The 20895-nt window shown below is 48.7% G+C and overlaps 2 protein-coding genes across 3 annotated transcripts; one reads left to right on the top strand and one right to left on the bottom strand.

Moving 5' to 3' along the window:
* The first annotated feature begins 9986 nt into the window (after positions 1–9986).
* On the top strand, positions 9987–18733 carry RAB17 (RAB17, member RAS oncogene family). 2 transcript variants are annotated; one of them, XM_051786800.1, is made up of 6 exons: positions 9987–10580; positions 15140–15303; positions 16295–16446; positions 16857–16982; positions 17166–17259; positions 17638–18733. In XM_051786800.1, the coding sequence occupies exons 2-6, from the start codon at positions 15267–15269 to the stop codon at positions 17748–17750; spliced, it is 522 nt and encodes a 173-aa protein (XP_051642760.1). In that variant the 5' UTR covers positions 9987–10580; positions 15140–15266; the 3' UTR covers positions 17751–18733. The 2 variants fall into 2 exon arrangements, with proteins under 2 accessions (XP_051642760.1, XP_051642758.1); XM_051786798.1 differs by having other exon boundaries at positions 10002–10580; positions 15140–15299; positions 17638–18189.
* A 251-nt stretch (positions 18734–18984) lies between these two features.
* On the bottom strand, positions 18985–20513 carry LOC127471242 (prolactin-releasing peptide-like). Its single transcript, XM_051787987.1, has 3 exons — positions 20420–20513; positions 19414–19602; positions 18985–19142 (listed from the first exon to the last, which is right to left on the bottom strand). The coding sequence occupies exons 2-3, from the start codon at positions 19511–19513 to the stop codon at positions 18985–18987; spliced, it is 258 nt and encodes an 85-aa protein (XP_051643947.1). The 5' UTR covers positions 19514–19602; positions 20420–20513.
* Positions 20514–20895: the final 382 nt, after the last annotated feature.

The following is a 20895-nucleotide window of genomic DNA, read 5'->3' as shown; positions in this document are numbered from 1 at the left end:
CTGAGAAACAAGTGGAGTGAAATCAAGCAGACAGCCAATACCACGTCAAGAGCTAAATTCATTATCTCATCAGCTGTTAATAAGGGAAAAAGAGGAAGTTCTGGGGTCATAAACTAGTCACAGATTGGTTGTGTGCCACCATCACAACATAAACACCAAAAAAATTGCATTTAACGTTAGAGCACTTCAGGAAAAGTCATTGCACGACCATCTACAAGACCTTAACTAAAATGGTGCCTGCAAGTCTGCCTTTCCATGCTGAAAAGAAACCAAACTTGAATAGCTGTGATGAGAAAAGCTCCTAAGATAAGCAGCAGGAGGAGTTTACTGAGATGGGAAGGGGTTGGCTTGTCTAGCCAAAGGCAGAACAACTACGCTTCTTTTTTATAAACTCCATTAGAGATAAGTGGGATGAGGATGATGCTCTATAAAACTTGGAGCCAAGTTAGCACAAAAGCATACAGCTAAACAGGCCATATATAACTGTAGTCTGGAAATCAGGGGTTTCTTGCCAAATTTCTGGACGTGCATCCAAAAGCTGTTTTCGGGTAGCCAGGGTGAAGTATGTTAAGTCTGTGGTAAGCACTATACTGAGAGTCTGTCTGCCTTAACAAGCACTAGTCCAAACACTGCAGGCTTTTCACCCTGCCAGTAAATCTACCACATGAATATCCATCACAGCTGACGCTCAACAACCCACAGAGGTTGTTCTGGTCCCATTGATGCTTCTGTTTGGAGAACATAAGCCAGCCTCCACCCAGACCGACATGTGCAAGCTCTGCATTACTGTGCCAGGCTGGGAACTTACCTGCAATGTGCAAACTATCACTGAACTCGCTGAAAACTGCCCATCCTTGGCGAAAATGGGAACTCACTCAACACAGCCTCTGCAGACCTAATCTAATTAGCAACAGACACGCCATGGCTCAGAGTGTTTCAGTGCAAAGCAAAGTGAAGCCAACTCCACAGCAGCTGTGGTTGTGGGGAGCCAAACCCATCCCAGGCTGTTGAACAGCAACCAATTGCGGTGCCTGGCTCCCAGAGATGGATGGTCATGGTCTGCTGTTTGCTATCTGTGCTCCTATCCGCTATTCCCGGCCTGCCACAGCACTGCTGAGCTGCAAAATCTGGCTGTGTCGTCTCCTGTGGCTTCCCCTCTTGATGTGTAAAAACCTCTATATTTTAAGAAAGCTTCAGGCTATCTTCAGAAGAAAACATGTCCTAGTCTCTTCCACCTAATCTAAAAACTCTCCTCATTCCCTACCTCAAGTGCTACAGGGATAAAAGCTATTCCAGACTGGGGGATGCTTGGGTAGTGCAGTCCCTGCATCCCTGCCTTTTCTTCACAGGGCTTGGGCAGAAGGCAGGCAAGAGGCCAATATGCATATTTAATTTGGGAATACAGCCTCTGTATCTGTCAAAAAAATAGTCTGAACTAGTTAGTCCTTCAGTCAGACAAAATCGAGATGGCTTTGGCGAAAACAATGCATTACATCAGCTGAAGCAGCTGAGGAACTGGCTCTGCATCACTTTGGGATTAATATATCAAAGCATTCCTGCTGTCATTGTGCTGGTGTCCTCACCCCACTGACAGGGCGTAGACATGAGAGTGAGGAATCACGTGGCCTTGCTACAAGGGCTTGATGCTGCCTGCTTGTTTAATTTTCCCCATATTTTTTCTGCTCCATGCTGTGTGGCCTCATCCACTCCCATTCCAAATGTTGCAGAGTTAAGCTGAGCCACATTTTCCAATCAGGCCCTTCATATTTTCTTGAACTCCAATTGTTTTGAACTGGAGTAAAACATAGCCACAACACATGGTCTGAAAACAGCCAGTTGTTTGTAAAAGACCAAGTGCTTGCACTAATTAGTCATACTGTTCTGTAAAATGCCATATGAACATGCTTTTGAAAGAGCTTATGGGAAACCACATCACAGTTAAAACTCCCTCAGCTGAAGGAGAAGAGGGGGAAGGAGGTGCTGTTTAGTGTCCCTGTGGAAATCTATCCAGACTCATCCAGAGCACAAGTCAGAGCCAAACTATCCCTTTTCTCGAGCACAGAAAACAGTGCTCTGCTTCTATCCCTCTTTCATGCTTGTCAGGAAAGAGGTATGTTTTCCACTCACCTATTTTACAGCAAAATGAAAAATTGCCAGCTCTATTCTCAAGGAACGGTTCCAACCACTTGCCATCAGACAGAGGAGCACCTGTGTGATGCCTCATGGTTCTGCATTATGATCTGGAGCTGTGCATCGCTACCCCATCTCCTGCCACCTCTCTGGTCACCCACCTACAGAGAACAGCAGCAAACAGGCAGTGTCAGCTAACAATTCCTGGCTTACCTAAAATAAACCATGCTGGTGCTGAAGTATCTCAGATTCCAGCTGTGATAATCGCTTGTAGGGCAGGAAGGCAGGTCATTATAGTTTCCTGAAATAAAGAAGTTTGCCTAAACTGGTAAGTGGAAGATGATGCTGGTAACAAAACATCAGAGGAAACGGAGACAAAACATTTCAGATGTTACATGTGTTAGAGTTGGTGCATCTGATTTTAAATCAGAACACATTTTTCTGGCATCCATTGCATTCCTGGTTTCCTGTGCACAGTGACTGATGAATGCCATGTGGGACTGACTCATCTGCCCAGTGCTCTCTCTGCCTCACTGTGCACCATCAGTTGCTGCAGCCCATCCCAGCCCTGCAGCAGGTACCGTGCACTGCCATATTCCTGTAGGCTTTCCCACAGGATTAATTTTAGACAGCACTAAAACCCTTCTGATCCCTCCTTGTAGGGATGTGAAGGAATTAGCCCCTCTATTCTCCATCTACAAAGAGACAAAACAGTCAGGCAAGTGTTGTCGAAGTCTCCAGTGTTTAGTTTTCCCTCCAAATGTAGCAACAATTAAAAGAAGATTTCACACACACACAAAGTTGCTGCAGAATCCTTTCATTTCAGATGCTGTAAAAACAACAAATAAACAAATAAATAAATAGATAGATAAAGCACTGAATACCCCAAACAGGACAGAAAGCAAAACATGTGCTTGCATCTAGAAACCACCAATTTCCATAGCCAGCTCAATGGCTTGTCAAGGCTGGAAACATGCCAGAGTCAGGAGCAGAATGGCCTCAGCCACAAGCTTCTGCTTTTCCTTCCTTTTGCCTTCTGCCTTTCCTAGCTGTGCCTTTCCCTAAGGACAGCTACTCGACATAATTACTTATTGCAGGGTTTCCAGCCTTAAGCCACGTCGGGCTGGGCACTGTTAGAAGGAGGCATCTCCCCAGGGATTGACAGGCACCGCCTTTGTTGCCCAACTTCAATTTCTACAGACGTTTTCATCCTCTCTGACCTTGGAGCTGTGCTGGTAGAGGGGAAAGACAGGAAAGACACTACTCTGTGTGGCCTCTTTTGGGGAAGTTACTAGTTTAAGTTTCCGAAACATCCGGAGCGCATTAGTGGTTCAACTCAACTAATTAGAAATTCCCAAAATAATTTTTAATATATTTTTCAATTATAAAAGGGGTTGCTCTAGGTAACAGCAGATAGTGGTTCCACCCCCCTCCCTCCCCAAGGCATTTGTTCCTTCCAAGTTTATTGGCAACAGATGACTCATTTCACCTCTGCCTAAGCTTTACAACTCTTCCAGCAGCATCTGGCCCTAAACGAGGTTACTCAGGCTCATACTGATGAAATAATTTCTATTCTTGTGCCTTTACAAACCATGCCTGTAACAGCCAGTGCCTGAGACTAAAAACCAACTGAAAACCAGCCAAACATTTCGATGTGAGCTGAAAAAAGCAAGATGATGCTGTGGCCACCGGCCTGGTTGCAAAGCACGGAAAGGCAAAATTCATCATAAAATGCCCTGTGAAGTTGTCTAGGCTACACATCCTAAAGCTGGGTGGGGACTTCTGGAAAACTAAACTTATATTCACACCCACACGAACTTTCCAAGTTTGTGCTAGACAGCATTGCTTAAATATTCCTCTTTCCAAGCACAGGCAAACCATTTTCAGTTGCATTTATTGCAACTGTCTCACAAACACAGAGAGATTAAATGCTTCTGAGGGAGATTACTGAGCTGGGAGCAACTTTGAGTTGTCAGGGAGCTTCTCTATAGCCCTTTCCTTGGAAAGGTATTGCCTACATCCATTTTTAGCCTGATTTCCTAAGGGAACATGTGTGATCACCCTGTGTGCGTGCACCAGTCCCAGACTAACAGCTTAAGCCAGCTGGCCAGTTGCCACCAAGCTTTTTTGGAGAGGTCAAGGTCCATTCCAAACGTGATATCCCCACTGGCAAAAGAAGCAGCACATGGAGCTCCTGGTAGACACCAGACCCTGCACGTGGAAGAGAGTGCTTAAGTGCTTTAATCATGTAAAATGCTGCAAAACCTGCACCTTGTTAGATAACGATGTCTCTTATTTCACAGAACCATTTCCTTCTTTTCCATACCCCTCAGGAGCCGGCTCTCCCTTTGAAGTCAGGTGCCCAACCCAGAGCCAAAGGTGTCTGCACCGCAGCTCCTCTGGCAAGGTGGGCTGGACTCGTGGAGGGGGATCCTTCTGGCCAAGGTCCGCTGAGTAAAAGAGAACATGAAGTTTGAGATAACAAAATGTTCGATGCAGACATTTTTATTCATGGAAGTGACATTTGCCTTTCACAAAAGCTGCTCTTTACTTATTAGACATGTGGCAAGAACCTCAGCACTTCCCTATTCCTCGAGGCTATTTAATTGTGACCTGTCAAGTGTAATTTCAAAGGTGTAAGCAATCTCACCTGTCTCTTCAAATGGTAGCAGGCAATGCTGCAGGGAAACCTTTCTTGTGGTTCACACTTGTATTCTTTATGTAATTTAATGCCACTATACTTCAAATGTTTATTGTAGTCAGTAGTTATTTTCCCTCCTCAGTCTTTAACACATGCTAATGTTCACCACCATTTATCATCTGGGAGCTATTAATATTAAGCTTGTTTAATGTTTCCAGGCCAATCTCTGGAGTGTTTTAGTGATGTTAATAATTAATATAGGAAGCCTAGCATGTTAGAAGCCTGAAGCAGTTCAGGGCAGGCTCACAGTTTCAAGCCACAGTGTAAATGATTTGTTCATCATTACAACTCCAATAATCCTTAAAATATTTCCTAAATCTTCATCAGTGTAACAATGAGGACCCCAATCCTTTTTTCATTAGCAAAGGCACAACCCTTCCTCCTCTCAAAACTGACAAAATGATCTTTTAATGCTCCATGGCAGTGGTGACAAACCTCACCTATCTGATCACTATTGGGCTACTCTGGGTCTTCAGAAGTTCATCTTGCACCAGCTGATGACAGTACTGCACACACAGAAAAGGAGAAACAGCAGAGATCAGGACACTTAGAAAAAGCATTTCCATTCCAAGCCAGGCCTCTATGATTTAACTCCTTACCCATGTTTTCTGTGAGAACCATCACACAAACAAGGGATTGCACATTTTACAGCACAGTATGGCAGATAGTTTTGAGAACATCACTTGTTGTGGCCTCTGAATGGGTCGATTATTTTGAATTTATTTTGTTTACCATGGTTTCAGATGTTCCTTTTTGAAACAAACAGGCTTTTAGAAACAGAAGAGCCTCAGGTTATTTCTGAGACTGCTGACAAATGCCAGGCTGGCTTGCTTAGCAAGAGGCAGCATGCCCACCTGTCTTGAAGCTGGCCAGGGGCTCCTCAGACCAACACACAGCATGTTGGAGCCCTGCTCAAAGGAACACAGTGAGAAGAGCTGCTCTGCAGGAGCTGATCAGACCACAGGTGGACTCTGATCAGAGAGCTCAGTTATAGCAACAACAACTAAACCAAAATAGTTCCATCCCAAAAGCAAGGCCTGCTATATATACACTCGCACACAAGGGACTGTGTGTGGTTCCTTTTGAAGCTGATGGTGCAGAGGCAAGTTGTCTGTCCTATGGCTGGTCCAGGAGCCAAAATCATTTAGGCAAGGTTACAACAAAACCACATTTCTATGACCATTGATTCTGTTCTCTACATACCCGTTGCCAGCTGTCTAAATCTGGCCATAACCTCAGCTCTGTCCAGCCAGAGCTCCCAACAGACACAGTGTTGGCTTTGCAACAGCATCAAGACCATGGCTGATGCTCTTGGAACGCCTGGCAATGCAGAGGCAGCCCATCAGAACCTATAGAGAGAGCAGTTTGCAGCAGTGGGGGCTTTACATCGGGTCAGCAGTGGCCTGTGGCCACTGTAGGCTTTCAGCACAGCCCAGAGCCCTAAAGCCACCAGACCATGGCACAGGACAACAGCAGGATTCAGATGCTATCAAGTACGCACTGCACACTTTCCAAAATGCCTGCTCACACACGCACATGCACTACAGATAATTTGCTTCTGAAAAAACAAATGAGGATTTCCACCTAGTGAGCTCATGCTGCTTTAACCCTGCTGCAGTGGCTTCAATCTGTGCAGGTGAAACTTTAAAGCACCTCTAGCAAACCCCAGCTCTGTGGTTTAAGCCAGAAAACTTTCACAAAGCCCTTCCAAGGTAAGTAACATCTTTTTTTTTTTGCTACTCCATGTCCCCCAGCAACAGGAAGAGAAAATAAAAAAACCAACCTGAAAAGCTGCTTGTGCTTTTGGACATGGTCTTCAGAAAGCGAGAGGCAAGGCAGACAACAGCGTTCACTGTGTGATCCAGGCAGCTGAAACATGCTCAGGTACCTGTGCCTGTTTCTGGTCAGAGCAAACAAATTCAGGAGTGAGGTCACAGCCACCTGTCCCTGCGTGAAACAGTGCAGCAGTGCTGTGATGTGAGCAGAAAACAAGAGCCTGGAGGTACCCAGGCAAGCAGCACAAACAGTGCTCAGCTGAGCAGGGCTGCCAAGACCACAGCGTACCCTTGAAGCAGACTAAATAAGAAATGAGTGTTCCAGATAAAAACTGATCCATCAGGAACAATTTCACGGTATTCAGAGATCTCAGGGGACCAAAAATGCTAAAGCTGAGGCTAATTTCTGAGCAATCCAAGGTCTAAGCACCGCTCCCGCAGTGTGGGAGCCTTGATGGAGACCAGACCTCCCATGCTGGGCTGCCCGCACAGGAGCACATGTAAACTGTGAAGATGAGCCAAGGAGAGTGGGAGAAACAAGTCAGAAAAGAAAAAAATAAATCTTCCCACAGGTAGACAAGTGGCAAAGCTGAGGTTTGGTTTCAGTCTCTGTTTTCATCTTGGGGTAGTGCCCTCATTACCAGACCCTGTTGCCTTTTCCACCCAACTGCTCTTCCTTAAGCAAGGAATGATTTACAGTGCTCATGTGGATACTTCCTCACAGCAGGCACAGTCAGGAAGAACCAACTGCTGCACAACCACTGGAAAAGAACCCTCTAGGAACTCCCAAACTGCTCCATAAAGATCTGTGTCCTTGTGCATCCTTTTACTCAGAGAAAGGGAGAAGGAGAGGCATCCTGCCCCAAGTTATGCAGCAGGCAGAGCCAGAAATACAAAATTATAGACACATATAGAAATATATATTATACAAAATTATTGAAATTATTCTTGCATGTTTAATCTAGGAGTTTTATTTTGACCTGCTCTGACATTCCTGTGCACCACTGACATGCCAATCTTCCCTTCACAGCTAAAAATCAAAGAAAAAGGCTGAGGTGGAGCAGTGGAGGAATGCCTGCAAAGAGGTTACAGGTGCTCAAATGGTGCATTGCTGGGCTGGTGCATACCACTCCTGCAGCCAGACCTGTCCTGTAAATTCTCGTGACGTAATTACATCAGGCAAGCATAACATGAAATGCAATCCCTAGACCTGGGAAAAACAACCAGTGTCCAGTTTTTACCAGTAAAATTTATTTCAGGTGAGGAACCCTTCACTGCACAAGCACAGCTGAACAAGGTGCACACCTGGCTTTGTGCAGGACTCTGCAGGTGCTCTACCCATCCAGTTTTGATGCAGACACAGTCTCTATTTGCAAAGTACACCACACTGAAGGAGGTCTGACTCTGAGCATTCAGGACAGCAAGATATTCACATGCTAAAGAAGCAGGCAAGCAGACAGAGATGTTACACAAAAAAACTTCTGGCTTTCTGAGACCACAACAGTGTTTATCACAAAGGTTCAGCTCCTGGTTGTGTGGAGAACAGGGCCCATCCAAAGAGAAGCGGTCTGTCCAGATGCACTTCTGGCAGGAGACCTCAGTCTGTTACCTCCTCTCACCCTCACTCACTGGTGTCTGTTTGGCTGCCTAGTTCTGAAATGAGACTGGGGAGCAGCATCCTCCTTGTCTTAAATGGTAGATGAGCTGTGCCCTCTAGTGGGGTCTGACACACCAGGAGCTGGAGAAGAGCTTTCCGGGGGAAGATGACACAGCCCACACAAGGGACACACTTACCTGGACTCGGGAGGACTCCAAGGCATTTACACCAGCCAGGCCATAGCACTTTGTTCCCACCATCTTCTTTTGTAAAAGCCCTTCACAAAGATCCTGAGATCAGCTCAGCTGGTTAGATCATGCTGCCAATAACACCAAGGTCATGGTTTTGTTCCCTGCGTGGGCTATTCACTAAAGAGTTGGACTTGATGATCCTTGTGGGTCCCTTCCAACTCAGAATATTCTGTGAAAGGCATCTGAGATGTGTCATGTGCTCAGGCAGAGGAGACTGGTATGAAAATAACAGAGCACGAGATGAGTGCTTATTGCAGCAGCACAAACTGGTAATCAAGTTTCTCTTAGCACCAACAAAGCAGTCCTTTCATAAGGCTTCAAAGCCTTCCAGCCTTTTTTTTTTTTTACAAAAAATTAGATGCTTAATTTAGGTGCATGATGCTACCATAGCTTGTAGGTCCAAACCAGTGGTAAAAGGGAACAGACTGCCTTTCAGCATCATTCATTGCTGTGGGCAAAGATTCTTCCTGCAGCAATCCCAGCCTAAGGGGTCCATGCCCCCAGCCCTTCCAAAGTCCTGAAACACCTTCCTACCCATGTGCTGTGCCAGGGAAACTGTGCCCAGGGTCAAAGACTTGTACCAAAGGACTGACTGATGCAAAGCCCTGGAAAAAAAATAAGGCTTTAAGTCAGCTCATGTGGGAAACAAGTTATGGGAAAGGGAAGGGGGGGGCATTAAACTGCTTTGGGGCTGAAAAATTTATATGAGCCTCAGACAGTTTGGGTTTTCATAGGGTTTTAAGGAATCATCCTCAAAGGATCCCCAGATTCTGTTCTAGCCTCAGCAGAGCTGATGGGAAGGACCTGGGAAGGTAAACACTTTCCTTCCCTCTGGCAAGAGGGTAAAATCTGCTCCCAGGCTTCAGTATATCCATCTCAAGTTTTGCTGTGACAGTGTAAATCTGTGCACACATTCCCAAATGAAGGGAAATGCTCCAATTTTGCTTGCAGACCAAGACTTCTCATGGTGATTCCACATGAGCTCCTGCATGAAATCTGTGCAACTCTCGGGCATCTGTACATGGCTTTTTACCATAGAAATGAGAAGCAATTGAGCCACAGTGCTCAGGCCTTGGAAGTCACAAGACATGCTTCTCATTTCAAAACTAGGCTGATATTATTTTTAAGCTTTCTTGTAGGACTTCTGCTTTTCACCCTGCTCCCTATAACTATTAGGACTAGATTTTGTGAAGTCTGTTTTACTCTCAGACATCTTACTTGAAGAAAAGATACTGCCTGTGATGATGAGTGACAGAAATACAGAACTACCTTAATTTAGATATTTAATTATCATATCTTGCCATTTTCACTCCAATGCATTAACATGCTGTGATTTCTCTCTCAAGATACTGAAGATTTAACAAGAGTAGCCTTTTTCAAAACACTAAGCCCCAGCTGCCTGGGGCAAGTAGCTATTATCTTAATTGACAGGCAGTAAAATGCTCGGTTTTTGCTCACTTTGCACTTCCCAAGCTCAACAGCCCAAGCATTCTGCAAGACAAGTGGGTGTGTCTTCTCACACACAGTAAATCAGCCACGCTCCTGAAAACAATTCTACTTCGCAATCCCAAACCTAAGTTACCTGAGCCCGTGCCTGGCACAGGACCAAAGCCAGGTCTAATGTGTGTCAGCAGAAATTGCTGTATTATAAAAACCCGGGGAAGGACAGATCCCTGGTACGCCACATCTCCGGCTGTGGTGGAGTCCAAGGTGCTTTTCCTCCCCATTCCCCCGATAACTAGGCTGGTCTTGGACCCTATGGCATGGGGAAAAACACACTCACCCATTCATCCATGTGTCACCCACCCACTGCCAGACCCCAGCGTGGGAAGTGGGGAGGGAAGGAGGTGGGGAAGGAGGGAGTGCAGGGGGCATGGCCACCGGCTCCGCTCCCTGTGACGGCAGCCCCGTGTTCTCGTCTTGCCTGGCTCCCAGACCTTAGACCTGGCGTCGGGTCTAAGGTTCGCTGATCTCCGGTCGCCTCCCACCTTTGACACCACTCCCGGGTGGTTTCGCTTTCACCTGCCCCTGGCACCAAGAGGCTGGAACAGACGGATGGGGCCATCATCCCACCACACCTGACACCACAGACTGGAACCCTGGGAGGAGAGCAAGGCTTCGGGAAGGTAAAGGCATCCTCTGCTGGGGGATTCTCCGTGAGGCAGGCCCCAGACCCAACCCACCGTCTCCAAGGTGCCTTTCCCAGACAAGCACCGGGACTCTCATCCTCCCACTAGGAAGCAGCCCCACACCCAAGGCGCGAAGGTGCAGCCAGCACGAAGGGTGGCACAGTCCTCAGTGAGTCTCTGCCCAAGAGAAGAGGTTTTAGGAAGACTTAGGAAGCCCTCTGCCCTACCCCCATCCTCTCGGGAAGCCAAAGAGCTACTGCAAAGGTCTTAGCAGAGTGCTCGGTGTGTCCCACAGCCCAGGCAGTCTCCATTTATTGCTGCCGTATTTCCCGGAACAGTTAATGGTCCTTATTCTGTTCCCCTTAGCTCTGGGGAGAGCTGATTGCCCTGAGAAATCAGCACTATGTAAATCTAACAGTGTTTACACCTTAAGTCTTTGCAGTTGGGATTTTTGTACCCCCTGGTAACCTTGGCTTAAGTGAACTTTCCAAGTGACCATGCTCCCACATCAGCACTGCCAGAGCTTTAGCAGCTAGGAGAAGGCTCCCAAAAGCAGAGGAGTGCTTTAAGTTGAATACTGGAAGTTAACTGGGGACGTAGGTGCATGACAACTATCTCGTGTGGGGGAAAAAATTAAGTATCTAAGTGTGAAAGAACCTAAAGTATCACGACCAAAAATTGCAGGGTTAGATACTGCAGACTTACACAGTTAAGCATTGAAGTCCTGTGTTTTTTCCAAGGAGCTCATTAACTGTGGTTCTGGTTCACTGCTGCACCCCTGCAGAAACTCAGCAAATGTCTTTAATGGTTTTAGGACTTTCTTAGAGCTTGTGATTTAGAAAAGCTTAGACATCAATTAGACATCATTACACTTAAACAACATTAATTTCCCAGGAAGTTAAACAGTCTTAAATGAGACTTCTCGGTAACTTCATCTTCAAAAGGTATGCATTACTTTTCCTTTTTTTTTTTTTTTTTACTGCTTTCCTTTGGAAATAAAAGGCTTATCCCCACACAGTTAATAGACCAGGACCCTCCACCCCAGGTTAAAAATGCTGCAGAGATACTAATTTACAAAGTGGCGACAGCCAAGCCCTTGCTGTCACATTCTAGCACACACTGTCACCTCATGCTTCTCTCTTTATTACTAGTCTTTATGCTGATAAACGACGAGTTTGAAAGGATACTCCTTAGATAAAATCCAGTTTCCTGCTAATGCTAAACAACTAGGTCACCCTCATAAACATATTCACTAGATCCCTTCTTGGAAATGGGTGGTTCAAGTGCAATATTGCTGATCTGGCGCTGCTGCTGCCGTAGCTGGCAAAGAGATCACCTTTAATTCGATTTACAGTGGGCTCCATAGGGACACAGCTGATTAATGCTGGTCAGAGCTGGCCCAAGGGAAGGAGAGAGGAGACAATGAGACAGGGGAATGGGGGTGTCTGGCTGAGAACACAATTTCCTGGGTGCAGCAATGTTTAATCCTCTGTCAGGAAGTGAGAAATGATCTGTGTCCTGGCCATTTGGCTACTTGCCTTCAAGGTAAGTGTGAGATCAAGCAATCTTGCCCCGAATATCTGCTTCTAGACACAGCTGTCACAAAATATTAAGTTGTATCTGGAGGCTAAATCCACCAGCAGGATTTTTACAGTCGATTGAAGATAAATTGGTTTAACTCTGACTATACTGAATCCAAGCAGGTTCAGCTTTCTCTGCCCCTCAGCATGGCCTCTAGGCACAAGGACAGGACCTGCAACACCTCAGCTGTTCCCCAAGCTGCTCCCCAAATTGCTGAGTTATTCTTTACCAGGATCAAAATAAAAAGCCACAAAATCCAGCATCTAAGCAGTCCCAGTTCAGGTTACACCTCAGCCTTTGAAAGCCTGTGTGGAAAAATTTGCTAAAGCCGTTTTACACCAAAGCATTGGTGACTCCTTCAGAGTTTCGAGTTTGTAATAAGATCAACCGAACTTATTCTAGTTATGCTGACAGAAACTTTCTAGCATGCTCATGCACTCTGCTGGGGTTTAACTTACAGAAATGCACAGGAAAGTTTTTGTCAGTATTTCTCCCGGATCTGCTCAGGGAAGTCAGCAAGGTTTCTACAGCAAGCCTGTGTTTCCTCAGCAGCACAGACACTGGCTGGAAGGACAGGGATGATGTTTGCTGTGACATCCACACCTGGAGCAGGGACTGGTGACCCTGCCAGAACAGCATCCTGGAATTTGTGGAGCTGACTGTAACCCTAAGCCAAGTCTTAGTGACGGTCTCTTCCTCGAAGCATAGAGCAGCTACAGAAGGGTGACTACGAACCACATGAGATATCTGGATGCTCTTCCTGTAGTCCTTTAGCCAGAAAGTGCAGGTTTTTACTCTGTACACTCTTTTTCCAACAAAAAAAAAAAAAAAAAAACAACAACAAAAAAAAACCCCAAAAAAACCCACCAAAACCAAGAAAAAAACCAAAACCAAGAAAAACACAAACAAAAAGGACAAAACCACCACCATTTCCCCCTGTTCTTCATTGAATTAGAAAGAAGCCACGTGTTTTTCTTCCTTGCCATTCTCCTTGAGTGGAAAGGGAGACATTCTCTGGGAAAGAAGTTGTTTAAAATGAACTTCGGCAAAACTCATTGCAGTAAATCTCAGGTGAGTTTTGTTCCAGCATCAACTCAACCTTATGACGTTGAACAGAGAGCAGCAGAGGGAAATGATGAGAAACTGAGTTTAGTATAGATAATCTTGGGTGGTTTTCAAGCAGCTTCTTGCTTCCTTAGAGAGTTTTGTGGCTTATCACCAATAGTAACTGCCCAGAATGGATGGCAGTCTTATTTCCAGCCTATAAAGAGGCAAGTGTATGTGATCAATACCACAAGGAGCACAGTTATGCTGTGCTGCAGAGTTTATCTTTTTCCTGTTTAAATAATATTACCCACTCCTGACTAGCTGTTCTGCACAAACCACAATCCTGCTCTTCAACACAGGGGCTGTATGAGCTGGGGAAGGTGGTGTTACCTGTGTTCTTTAAGGGAATTAAAGCCCATTTAACTGAGCAGGAAAGCTATTTGGATCTAAAGATACAGACCTCAGTTCAGCCAACCAAAGAATGCTCTTAAGGACAGCCTTAATGAAGAATTAAAGGTCTGGAGCCTGCCAGATTGCAGGGGAAGGACAGGCAAAATAAAGGAGACACGTGGGATGAGCAGCTTGCAAGAACAAGAGGCTTTTGTCAGAGAGGGGTGTTGCAGAGACCTTCCCAGGCCAGGAACTACATTGCTAGTGCTGCTGTTAGGTGTCTTCATAAAGGTACTTCTTGCTCAACAGCAACGTTTCACATGCCAGATTCCTGAGCTCCAGGTAGAAATATCGCTAAATCTTCATTATAAGTCTTGCAGGTCCTGGTCTTGCTCTCTGGCTGACCAGGGCTTTCTTCCACATGGAAGGAAGCACCCCATTCCAGCAGCGCTCAAACTGGCATCCTGTTCAGTTCAACACCCCACGAGCCTTCATCTTCAGGCTCTGCATGAACTTCCTTCTCCCATTTATAACTGTTCACATGAGTATTTTTGGAGGAGGAGCTCTGTAAGGAGGAACCAAGGCAAACCAAGACAGTGTTATTTGCTGCCCTGTGCTGGCAGTTCCCACCAAGAGCAGGGCACTGTCGCTTCCTTGACCTCAAGGCTGGGAGGAGGAGACACGTGCCACCCAGGAGGGCTCCCACCGACCATCCTCTTCCCAGGGTATGGCCAAAACTCTGCAGCAGCTTTCTCGGAGTCAGGTTTGAGATAACCACTGTTATTCTGGTCTGTGTTCCCCCGCCATCCCTGGGCACAGTGGAGCTCCATCAGGAGTGGGGTGGAGTCACACTCTGTGCTGACACAGTCATGAGGTGTGAGACTTCATGGGCTTGGTCTGTCTGGGGGTTCTTTACCATGGTGCAAGAGCATGTGCCATCTGCTTTGTGTGCTGCTGTCCTCAGGGGTGCTTGAGCCAGGTCCTCTTGCTCCTGCTTTTTCAAGCAACTTGCTGAAAGCAGGGCTACCACAAAGCCCATCAGATCCTGAGGTGCCGAGTCATTCCCTGGGCAGTGTCCTTAGCAAGCTGGTAGCAGCATCACCTCCATGCCTGAGCTGGGCTTTCCTGGTATAACTTATAACCAGCACCCACAATAAATGTAGAACATCAGCCTAAACTCTTCAGCAGCACTGTGGTGAGAAAGGTGTGCTCAAGAGCAAGGCACAGCCACGAGTCATGTCCCTCTGCCATTAACTTCCCCCAGCATGTCCTCTTAAAGGAGACACACCAAATTTAGTCTCCTTGTCCACATCCAAGAAGGCTTCTTGCATCGATTGTTCCTTCCTAAAGATCTCCACCTTCTGGTCATAACTGACAGTGGCAGATGCTTTGATAGATTTGATTCAGGATATTAATGATTTTATTCCAGCCTATTCTGAGGTTAAACCCCACCTGTCCCCTTGGCACCAGTCAGGACCTGATGCAGGAGGCTGGCATCAGCTGCAGATGTACACTGAACAGAATTGGTTTCATTGCAGGCCATGGCACAGGAAACAATGCCAGGCACCTCCCTGGAGGGGAGCCATCCCACCTACACGTACAAGGTGGTTCTGCTGGGCAGCATGTCGGTGGGGAAGTCAAGCCTGGCCTACCGATACGTGAAAAATGACTTCAGGGAGTTCCTGCCAACCGTGGGCTGTGAGTGAGTGGCTTCAATTGCTTGATGGCTCTGGACAAGACACCAGGCCTGATGCACTTCCTTGAAGCAGGGTGGGATGGAGAAGAACTGGTTGGTACATCTCACAGTAGCACAGACCCACTTCTGAACATGATACAGATTTGCCCAAGAGCCAGACCTTCCCCTTCACATCTCTGCAGACCATTTGCTCAGCACCAGGCTGTAAGCAGAGCCACATCCATATCACACAAGTATGGCTTGGTGCTGCTTTTTAGAGGCAGATGAGCAGCAAAATGAGTGAAACCTGGAATTCAAACTGTACAGCCCATCTGCTCTTTGCACGCTTGGTCCTGTGCTGCCCTCCCAGCTATTTAAGACACCCCAGGAGGGTCTCACAGAATGGTTTGCATTGGAGGGCACCTTAAAGATAATCTAGTTTCAATCTCCCCTGCCTAGGTCCTACAGCATCTAGACATTATAGATGTTCCTTTTACATGATGTACCTGGCTTTTGCCTAAGAAGGCACAGCAGGAACAGAGGCTGCAGTCCCACCTGTATCTGCAGAGCTGGTGGAGGAGAGCAAAGTGCCATGGAACTTCTTCCCATCCCTCTGCCATGGCTGTGACTGGTCTACAGGCAGCCATCTGCTCCCCGGGAACGGGGATGGAGGCTCACCCTCCAGTGTGAGCCCTTTCAGTGGATATTCCTATTCAGAGCTCTCACAGGTCTGACCCACCAGCAAGGTGGTGGTGCCTCTCTGTCTGGGGTCTGTTCTGCAAAGCTCAGAACTATCTGGCATCAAACCTGGTGTCCACCCAAGTCTGCTGTCAGGAAGGGCCCCCGGCCTTGCAGCACATCATCCCATCAACGGTACCAGTGATCACGAGAAACCCACCCCAACTCTGCGCGTTAGAACATTGTTACCAACCCTCAGGATGGGTTTGACCTCACAGCAGCAGACTTAAGGTGTCTCCTGTTACTGCAAGTGAACGTATACCCTGCATCTTGCTTGCAGGCTCCTTCTTCACACGCACACACAACCTGGAGGCAGCCACCGTCAAGTTTGAGATCTGGGACACGGCAGGCCAGGAGAAGTACCAAAGTGTCTGCCACCTCTACTACCGGAATGCCCACGCTGCTCTCCTCGTTTATGACATTGCTAAGAAGGTAAGGCAGGGGATGCTTGTTCCATCCGTGCCATGCTGCAGCACACTGGTGGGGCAGAGATGTCCAGATGATGGTGTTTGTCCTTTGCAGACCAGAAAGCAGTACATGAGCACCACCTGAGAAGGTGAACATTCCACCTGGAATGTCAGGGGCTGCCCCTGCCCATGCAGGACCATGCCACTACCCTGGGATGATTTCTGCTGCCATGCAGAAAGGGTGCATCCCATCCAAGGTGGATTTATGCCTGAAGGTGTTTGAGGGCTGGTGACCTGTTTTTCTGAGAGGGCAATCACTACTTCCCCACCACACCTCTTCCACCTTTGGTTTGGTGCCACCCATCCAGCTTTGTCTGAGACAAAGGGATTAAATCAAAACCAGATCACTGAGCAGTTTTGTCTCCATTTCTCCAGGAAACACTCAAGAAAGCAAAGCTGTGGCTGGAGGAGCTGGAGAAGAAATTCCTTCCTGATGAAATTGTCATTGCTTTGGTGGGCAACAAAACAGACCTTGCTGCTGAGCGAGAGGTCACCACTGAGGTGAGTGCCTGTGGTTCCCTCATCACCCCCTCACCAGCAAGCACTGGGATATGTCCAAGGAAAGCCAAGAGTTTAAAAGGTTTTCGGACACCTCCAAAATCTCTGTACAATTATTGACCCATCATAGCCAAAAAAGCAGCCCCAGAAGAGGCTGGGGTAATAACTCTGCTTGTCTCCACTTAGGAGGGGGCAGAGTTGGCACGGACAAAAGGCCTCCTGTTCATGGAGACATCTGCAAAATCCAACCATCAAGTAAATGATATCTTCATGGCCATAGGTGAGTCATGTGATGGGTCTAAGTGAGAGCAGAAGCAGGTGAACCACGGCCCCAAGCCCCTGCAAAGCTGATCCCCTTCACTGCTCCTGCTTGCCACCAAGATTTTCTTCCCAGCCAATCCAGCCTGTGCCACCCCTTAAGGCATAAGGATGGACAGATCCATCCCAGTATACTCCAGCATCAGAGATGGCTTTCAGGCCTTCTCCCAAAGCCACAATTTTATTTTGCTTTAGTATCCAATCTGGGTGTAATGGTGTCCCCAGTTTAGCTGTTCGGGGAACTGTGGGATGGGTCCCCTGGGGTGGGATGGTGTGGCCATCACACCCCACACTACCAGCAGGGGAAAAGAGCCCTTTCTTGCCTTATGTTTCCTCCTAGTCCAAGAGCTCCTGCGTCGGGAAAAAGAGAAGGCATCTGCCCCATCCCCACACGAGAGATCAACAATTGACCTGAAGGAGGGCACGCCACAGAGGAGGTGCTGCTGGCTCTGAGGACATACAACTCTGGACCTCAGCCATGACTGGATGAAGTCTCCACGAGGAGCAGTGAAAAGCAGTGGGGACTCAGAAGTGCAGAAGCAGCTCAGCCTGACCACCCTGCCCCTCAAAGCGAGTTCCGAGCCCACCCTGGGTGCACAGGGCCTCTTCAACCCTCTAGCACTCTCTTCATCCGAGAGCTAAAGCACAGGGTTCTCTTCCACCAAGCTTCCACTTCCAGAGAAGAGCACAACCTGCTAGCAACACTACCACCAACCCTGACTGGTGACATCCCCCCACCCCAGCTGCACATCACCTCCTCCATCTCCCTTTCCATCTGGAAAGAGAGAGTTTAGCTTTCCAGAGCAAAGCAGGTGCATTCTGGGGACTTCACACTCAGGCTGCAAATAAAGAGAATAGTGCCCTGAAGGTGTGTTATTTTTCCCTGTCCTGGATGTCAACCTGCAGGTGGGGAAGCTTAGAGGTGGCAGGGACCAGAGCCAGTGCTCCCTCACCCCATCTAACCCATAGTGGGTCACAGCCCATCCTTGGGAGAAATCACAGATTTATTGCCAACATAAGAGCCAGAATGGGGCCAAACCAAACAAGTGGTGTCCCAGTACCCCGTGCCTTCCAGGGCCTCCCCTTTGCATATTTTGAGTTAGATGTGGGAATGCACCTTGGCTGGAAAAGGATTAAAAACCACCTGTGCTCTGTCCAAAGGCAGCAGCACTCACCTTGTCTGCAGGGCAGTAACCTCTGAGGTTTTGGGGCATGGCCTGAGAGCAATGCCAGGCAGCAAACACCCTTGAAGACCTTCCCCATGCAGGGGAGGTTGTCTTACCCCTGAGGACCAACCACCCCAGCACCCCACACCAGCCAGGACACTCACCTGTGGTGCTTCCCCAGGGCTGAGCCATCCCGGAGCAGGACAAGAGCCTGTCCTCCGAAAAAAGGCTGATTTGCTCCCTCCTCTTGCCTAAATCCCCTTTGTTAGGGCAGCTGGGAGACATTAGGTGCTAATTGCCACTCCTGTACCCCATCTGCTCCCTCCCCTTCCCAAAATTAACCCTTCCCTCCCCAAACCACACTAGACCCTCAGTGCTGGGCTGTGATGACACCAGCAAATTTTGGGGTTACACTCTCTACCCTGCCCCCCCCCCCCCACGTCCCCCTCATGCTGCGTTTTGGAATAGAGAGGCTGGGACACAGGGATGAGAGGAGAAGGGGTTTTATTGTCAGCTTCAGTTCAAGGGTTCCGCTCCTCCTGGGGAGGGTGGGGGGCTGCACAGGCTCGCTGCCGGCCCCCCATGGGGTGGGTGCCCTCGCCCAGGGCTTGCCGCCTCCCGAACCGCCCCACCGGCCTGATCCCGCGTCCCGTGTACCAGGAGGGGTCGATGTCCGGGTCTGCAAGGGAAAAGCCGAGGAACCATCAGGGGGTGATGGGGGAGAGGACAGGGCGTTTCACCCGTGGGTGGGGGGATGATAACCCAAGGAGAGCAGGAAAGGGGGAAGAGAGGGATAAAAGCTCTTGCAAAGGCTGTTTCAAAGCAAACCTTTGCTTCTGCATCGTTACACCCCCTCCTCGCCCCCAAAAATGCGGCTGAGTCTGAGGATGCAGAGGGGGCTGGAAGCAGGGTGTTGATTGGGGGGACTCCCTTACTCATGTTCTCCTTACTCCTGATTTCCATGGAGCGCTGGAGGATGCGGCCGTAGGCGACGGGCAGGGTCAGGCAGGCGAGCAGCAGGCACAGGAGGCAGGTGGCCCCCAGCTTCATCCCCAGCACTTTCCGCCCGCAGTGGCTCGGCTCCGAAGTCTCCTGGCCCCTGGCACTTCACGCCACAAAGACGGTGGCCTCCGATGCGGCTGTGGGAGGGAAGGGATTTGGCTGTTGATGTGTGTCCCTGTCACGGTATCCCTGGGCAAGCAGCGATGCAAAGCACTCGGGAGAACTGGATCAGAACCTGGGGGTTTTGCTGGGGCTGATACCTTTTGGGAAAGTATCCCCTCTAAACACGAGTTGTGCAAACCTGATGTTCATTAAAACAGGTTTTGGTCCTAGCCTAGTGCCTTGGGTCAGGCCTGACAGAGTTCATCGTTTCTCCTTTGGGAGCCCCGGTGCAGCACGGGATCCCACAGCCTGGGTGATGGGGAGAGGAGCCACCACCAAAGTGCAGGGCTGGCTGCACCAAGCAAAGGCTGCAGAGCCTCAAATGAGGTTTGCTGCTGGATGCTGGGGGATGCATGAATGGACCACGGTCACCTCTGCACCCTGGGCGCCCACCCCTGGACCGGGCTGCCGAAATGGAAATCCGGGAACACCCTGTAACCTACTCCAGGGCACTGAGGGGATGAGCAGGAGCGTGCACGGCTGAGCAATGGGCTTGATTTCTGCCAGGGCGAGGGGGGCAGAAGCGGGAGAGCTGGGTGAGGCAGGACACGGCGCGGATGTGGCGGCAGCTTTAATTCCAAGGACTTTTGCAAAGGAAAAGTTTGCAGCGTGCTGAGCAGGAGGCAGATTGGGCTCCTGCGAGCTCAGGTTTGCTGCGGCCACCAGATTTTTGGAACCCACCAGCCCGGTCGGACAGACGCAAGGACAGACACACGGGGAGGCAAAGCAGGGCTCAAAAGCATCACGAGAGGGAGAGAAAAGCGTGGCTCCCGCCGCCGGGGCTGCACTTACCGTGGCGAGGCGAGGCGAGGTGCCCGGCTGCCGTCCCGCTGAGCCAGGTGGCTGCTGTCTGAGCCGGAGTCCCCTCCGGTCGCTGTTTTTATGGCCGGTTTCGTGCTGATGTCAGAGGCGAGTCCTGACAGGGACCGAGCCGGGGCATCTCCCCTCCCCGCTGTCCCCTCTCATCAAATCAGCACAGGGATTTTCATGACTCAGAAGGGACCAGCATTTTATCTTCCGCTGGCTGAGGAAGATAGTTTGGGAATATGTTAATCCCTGTCCTCGACCCAGGGTTATTTTGGACAAGGGGAAGTTTTCTGGTCCATCACACCCCCAGCGCCCACTGCGGGGAGGGGGAGGATCTGTGGTTCACGCTGCCCTGAAAGCTGAGTTACCAGTGCAACTCCACCACAGGATTCACACTGGGTACCTTTCTCCATCACTTTCCCTCCCCCAAAAAAGCTGCTTTAAGGAAATCAGAACATTAA

The sequence above is a fragment of the Manacus candei genome, unplaced genomic scaffold (genome assembly GCF_025592945.1).
Source record: "Manacus candei isolate 608988 ecotype Guabito, Panama unplaced genomic scaffold, ASM2559294v1 h1tg000023l, whole genome shotgun sequence".
In the NCBI taxonomy this organism is placed as follows: Eukaryota; Metazoa; Chordata; class Aves; order Passeriformes; family Pipridae; genus Manacus; species Manacus candei.
The sequence above is the reverse complement of the archived record's forward strand: the minus strand, read 5'-3'. Positions and strand labels throughout refer to the sequence as shown.

What these genes read in the sequence shown, in the direction of transcription:
- RAB17 (XM_051786798.1), top strand. Translation starts at nt 15,143, where the DNA reads ATGGCACAGGAAACAATGCCAGGCACCTCCCTGGAGGGGAGCCATCCC. An exon ending in TTTATGACATTGCTAAGAAG is followed by an intron (nt 16,447 to 16,856) that starts GTAAGGCAGGGG and finishes CCATTTCTCCAG; the next exon opens with GAAACACTCAAGAAAGCAAA. An exon ending in TGATATCTTCATGGCCATAG is followed by an intron (nt 17,260 to 17,637) that starts GTGAGTCATGTG and finishes GTTTCCTCCTAG; the next exon opens with TCCAAGAGCTCCTGCGTCGG.
- LOC127471242 (XM_051787987.1), bottom strand. Translation starts at nt 19,513, where the DNA reads ATGAAGCTGGGGGCCACCTGCCTCCTGTGCCTGCTGCTCGCCTGCCTG. An exon ending in GCGCTCCATGGAAATCAGGA is followed by an intron (nt 19,143 to 19,413) that starts GTAAGGAGAACA and finishes TTTCCCTTGCAG; the next exon opens with ACCCGGACATCGACCCCTCC.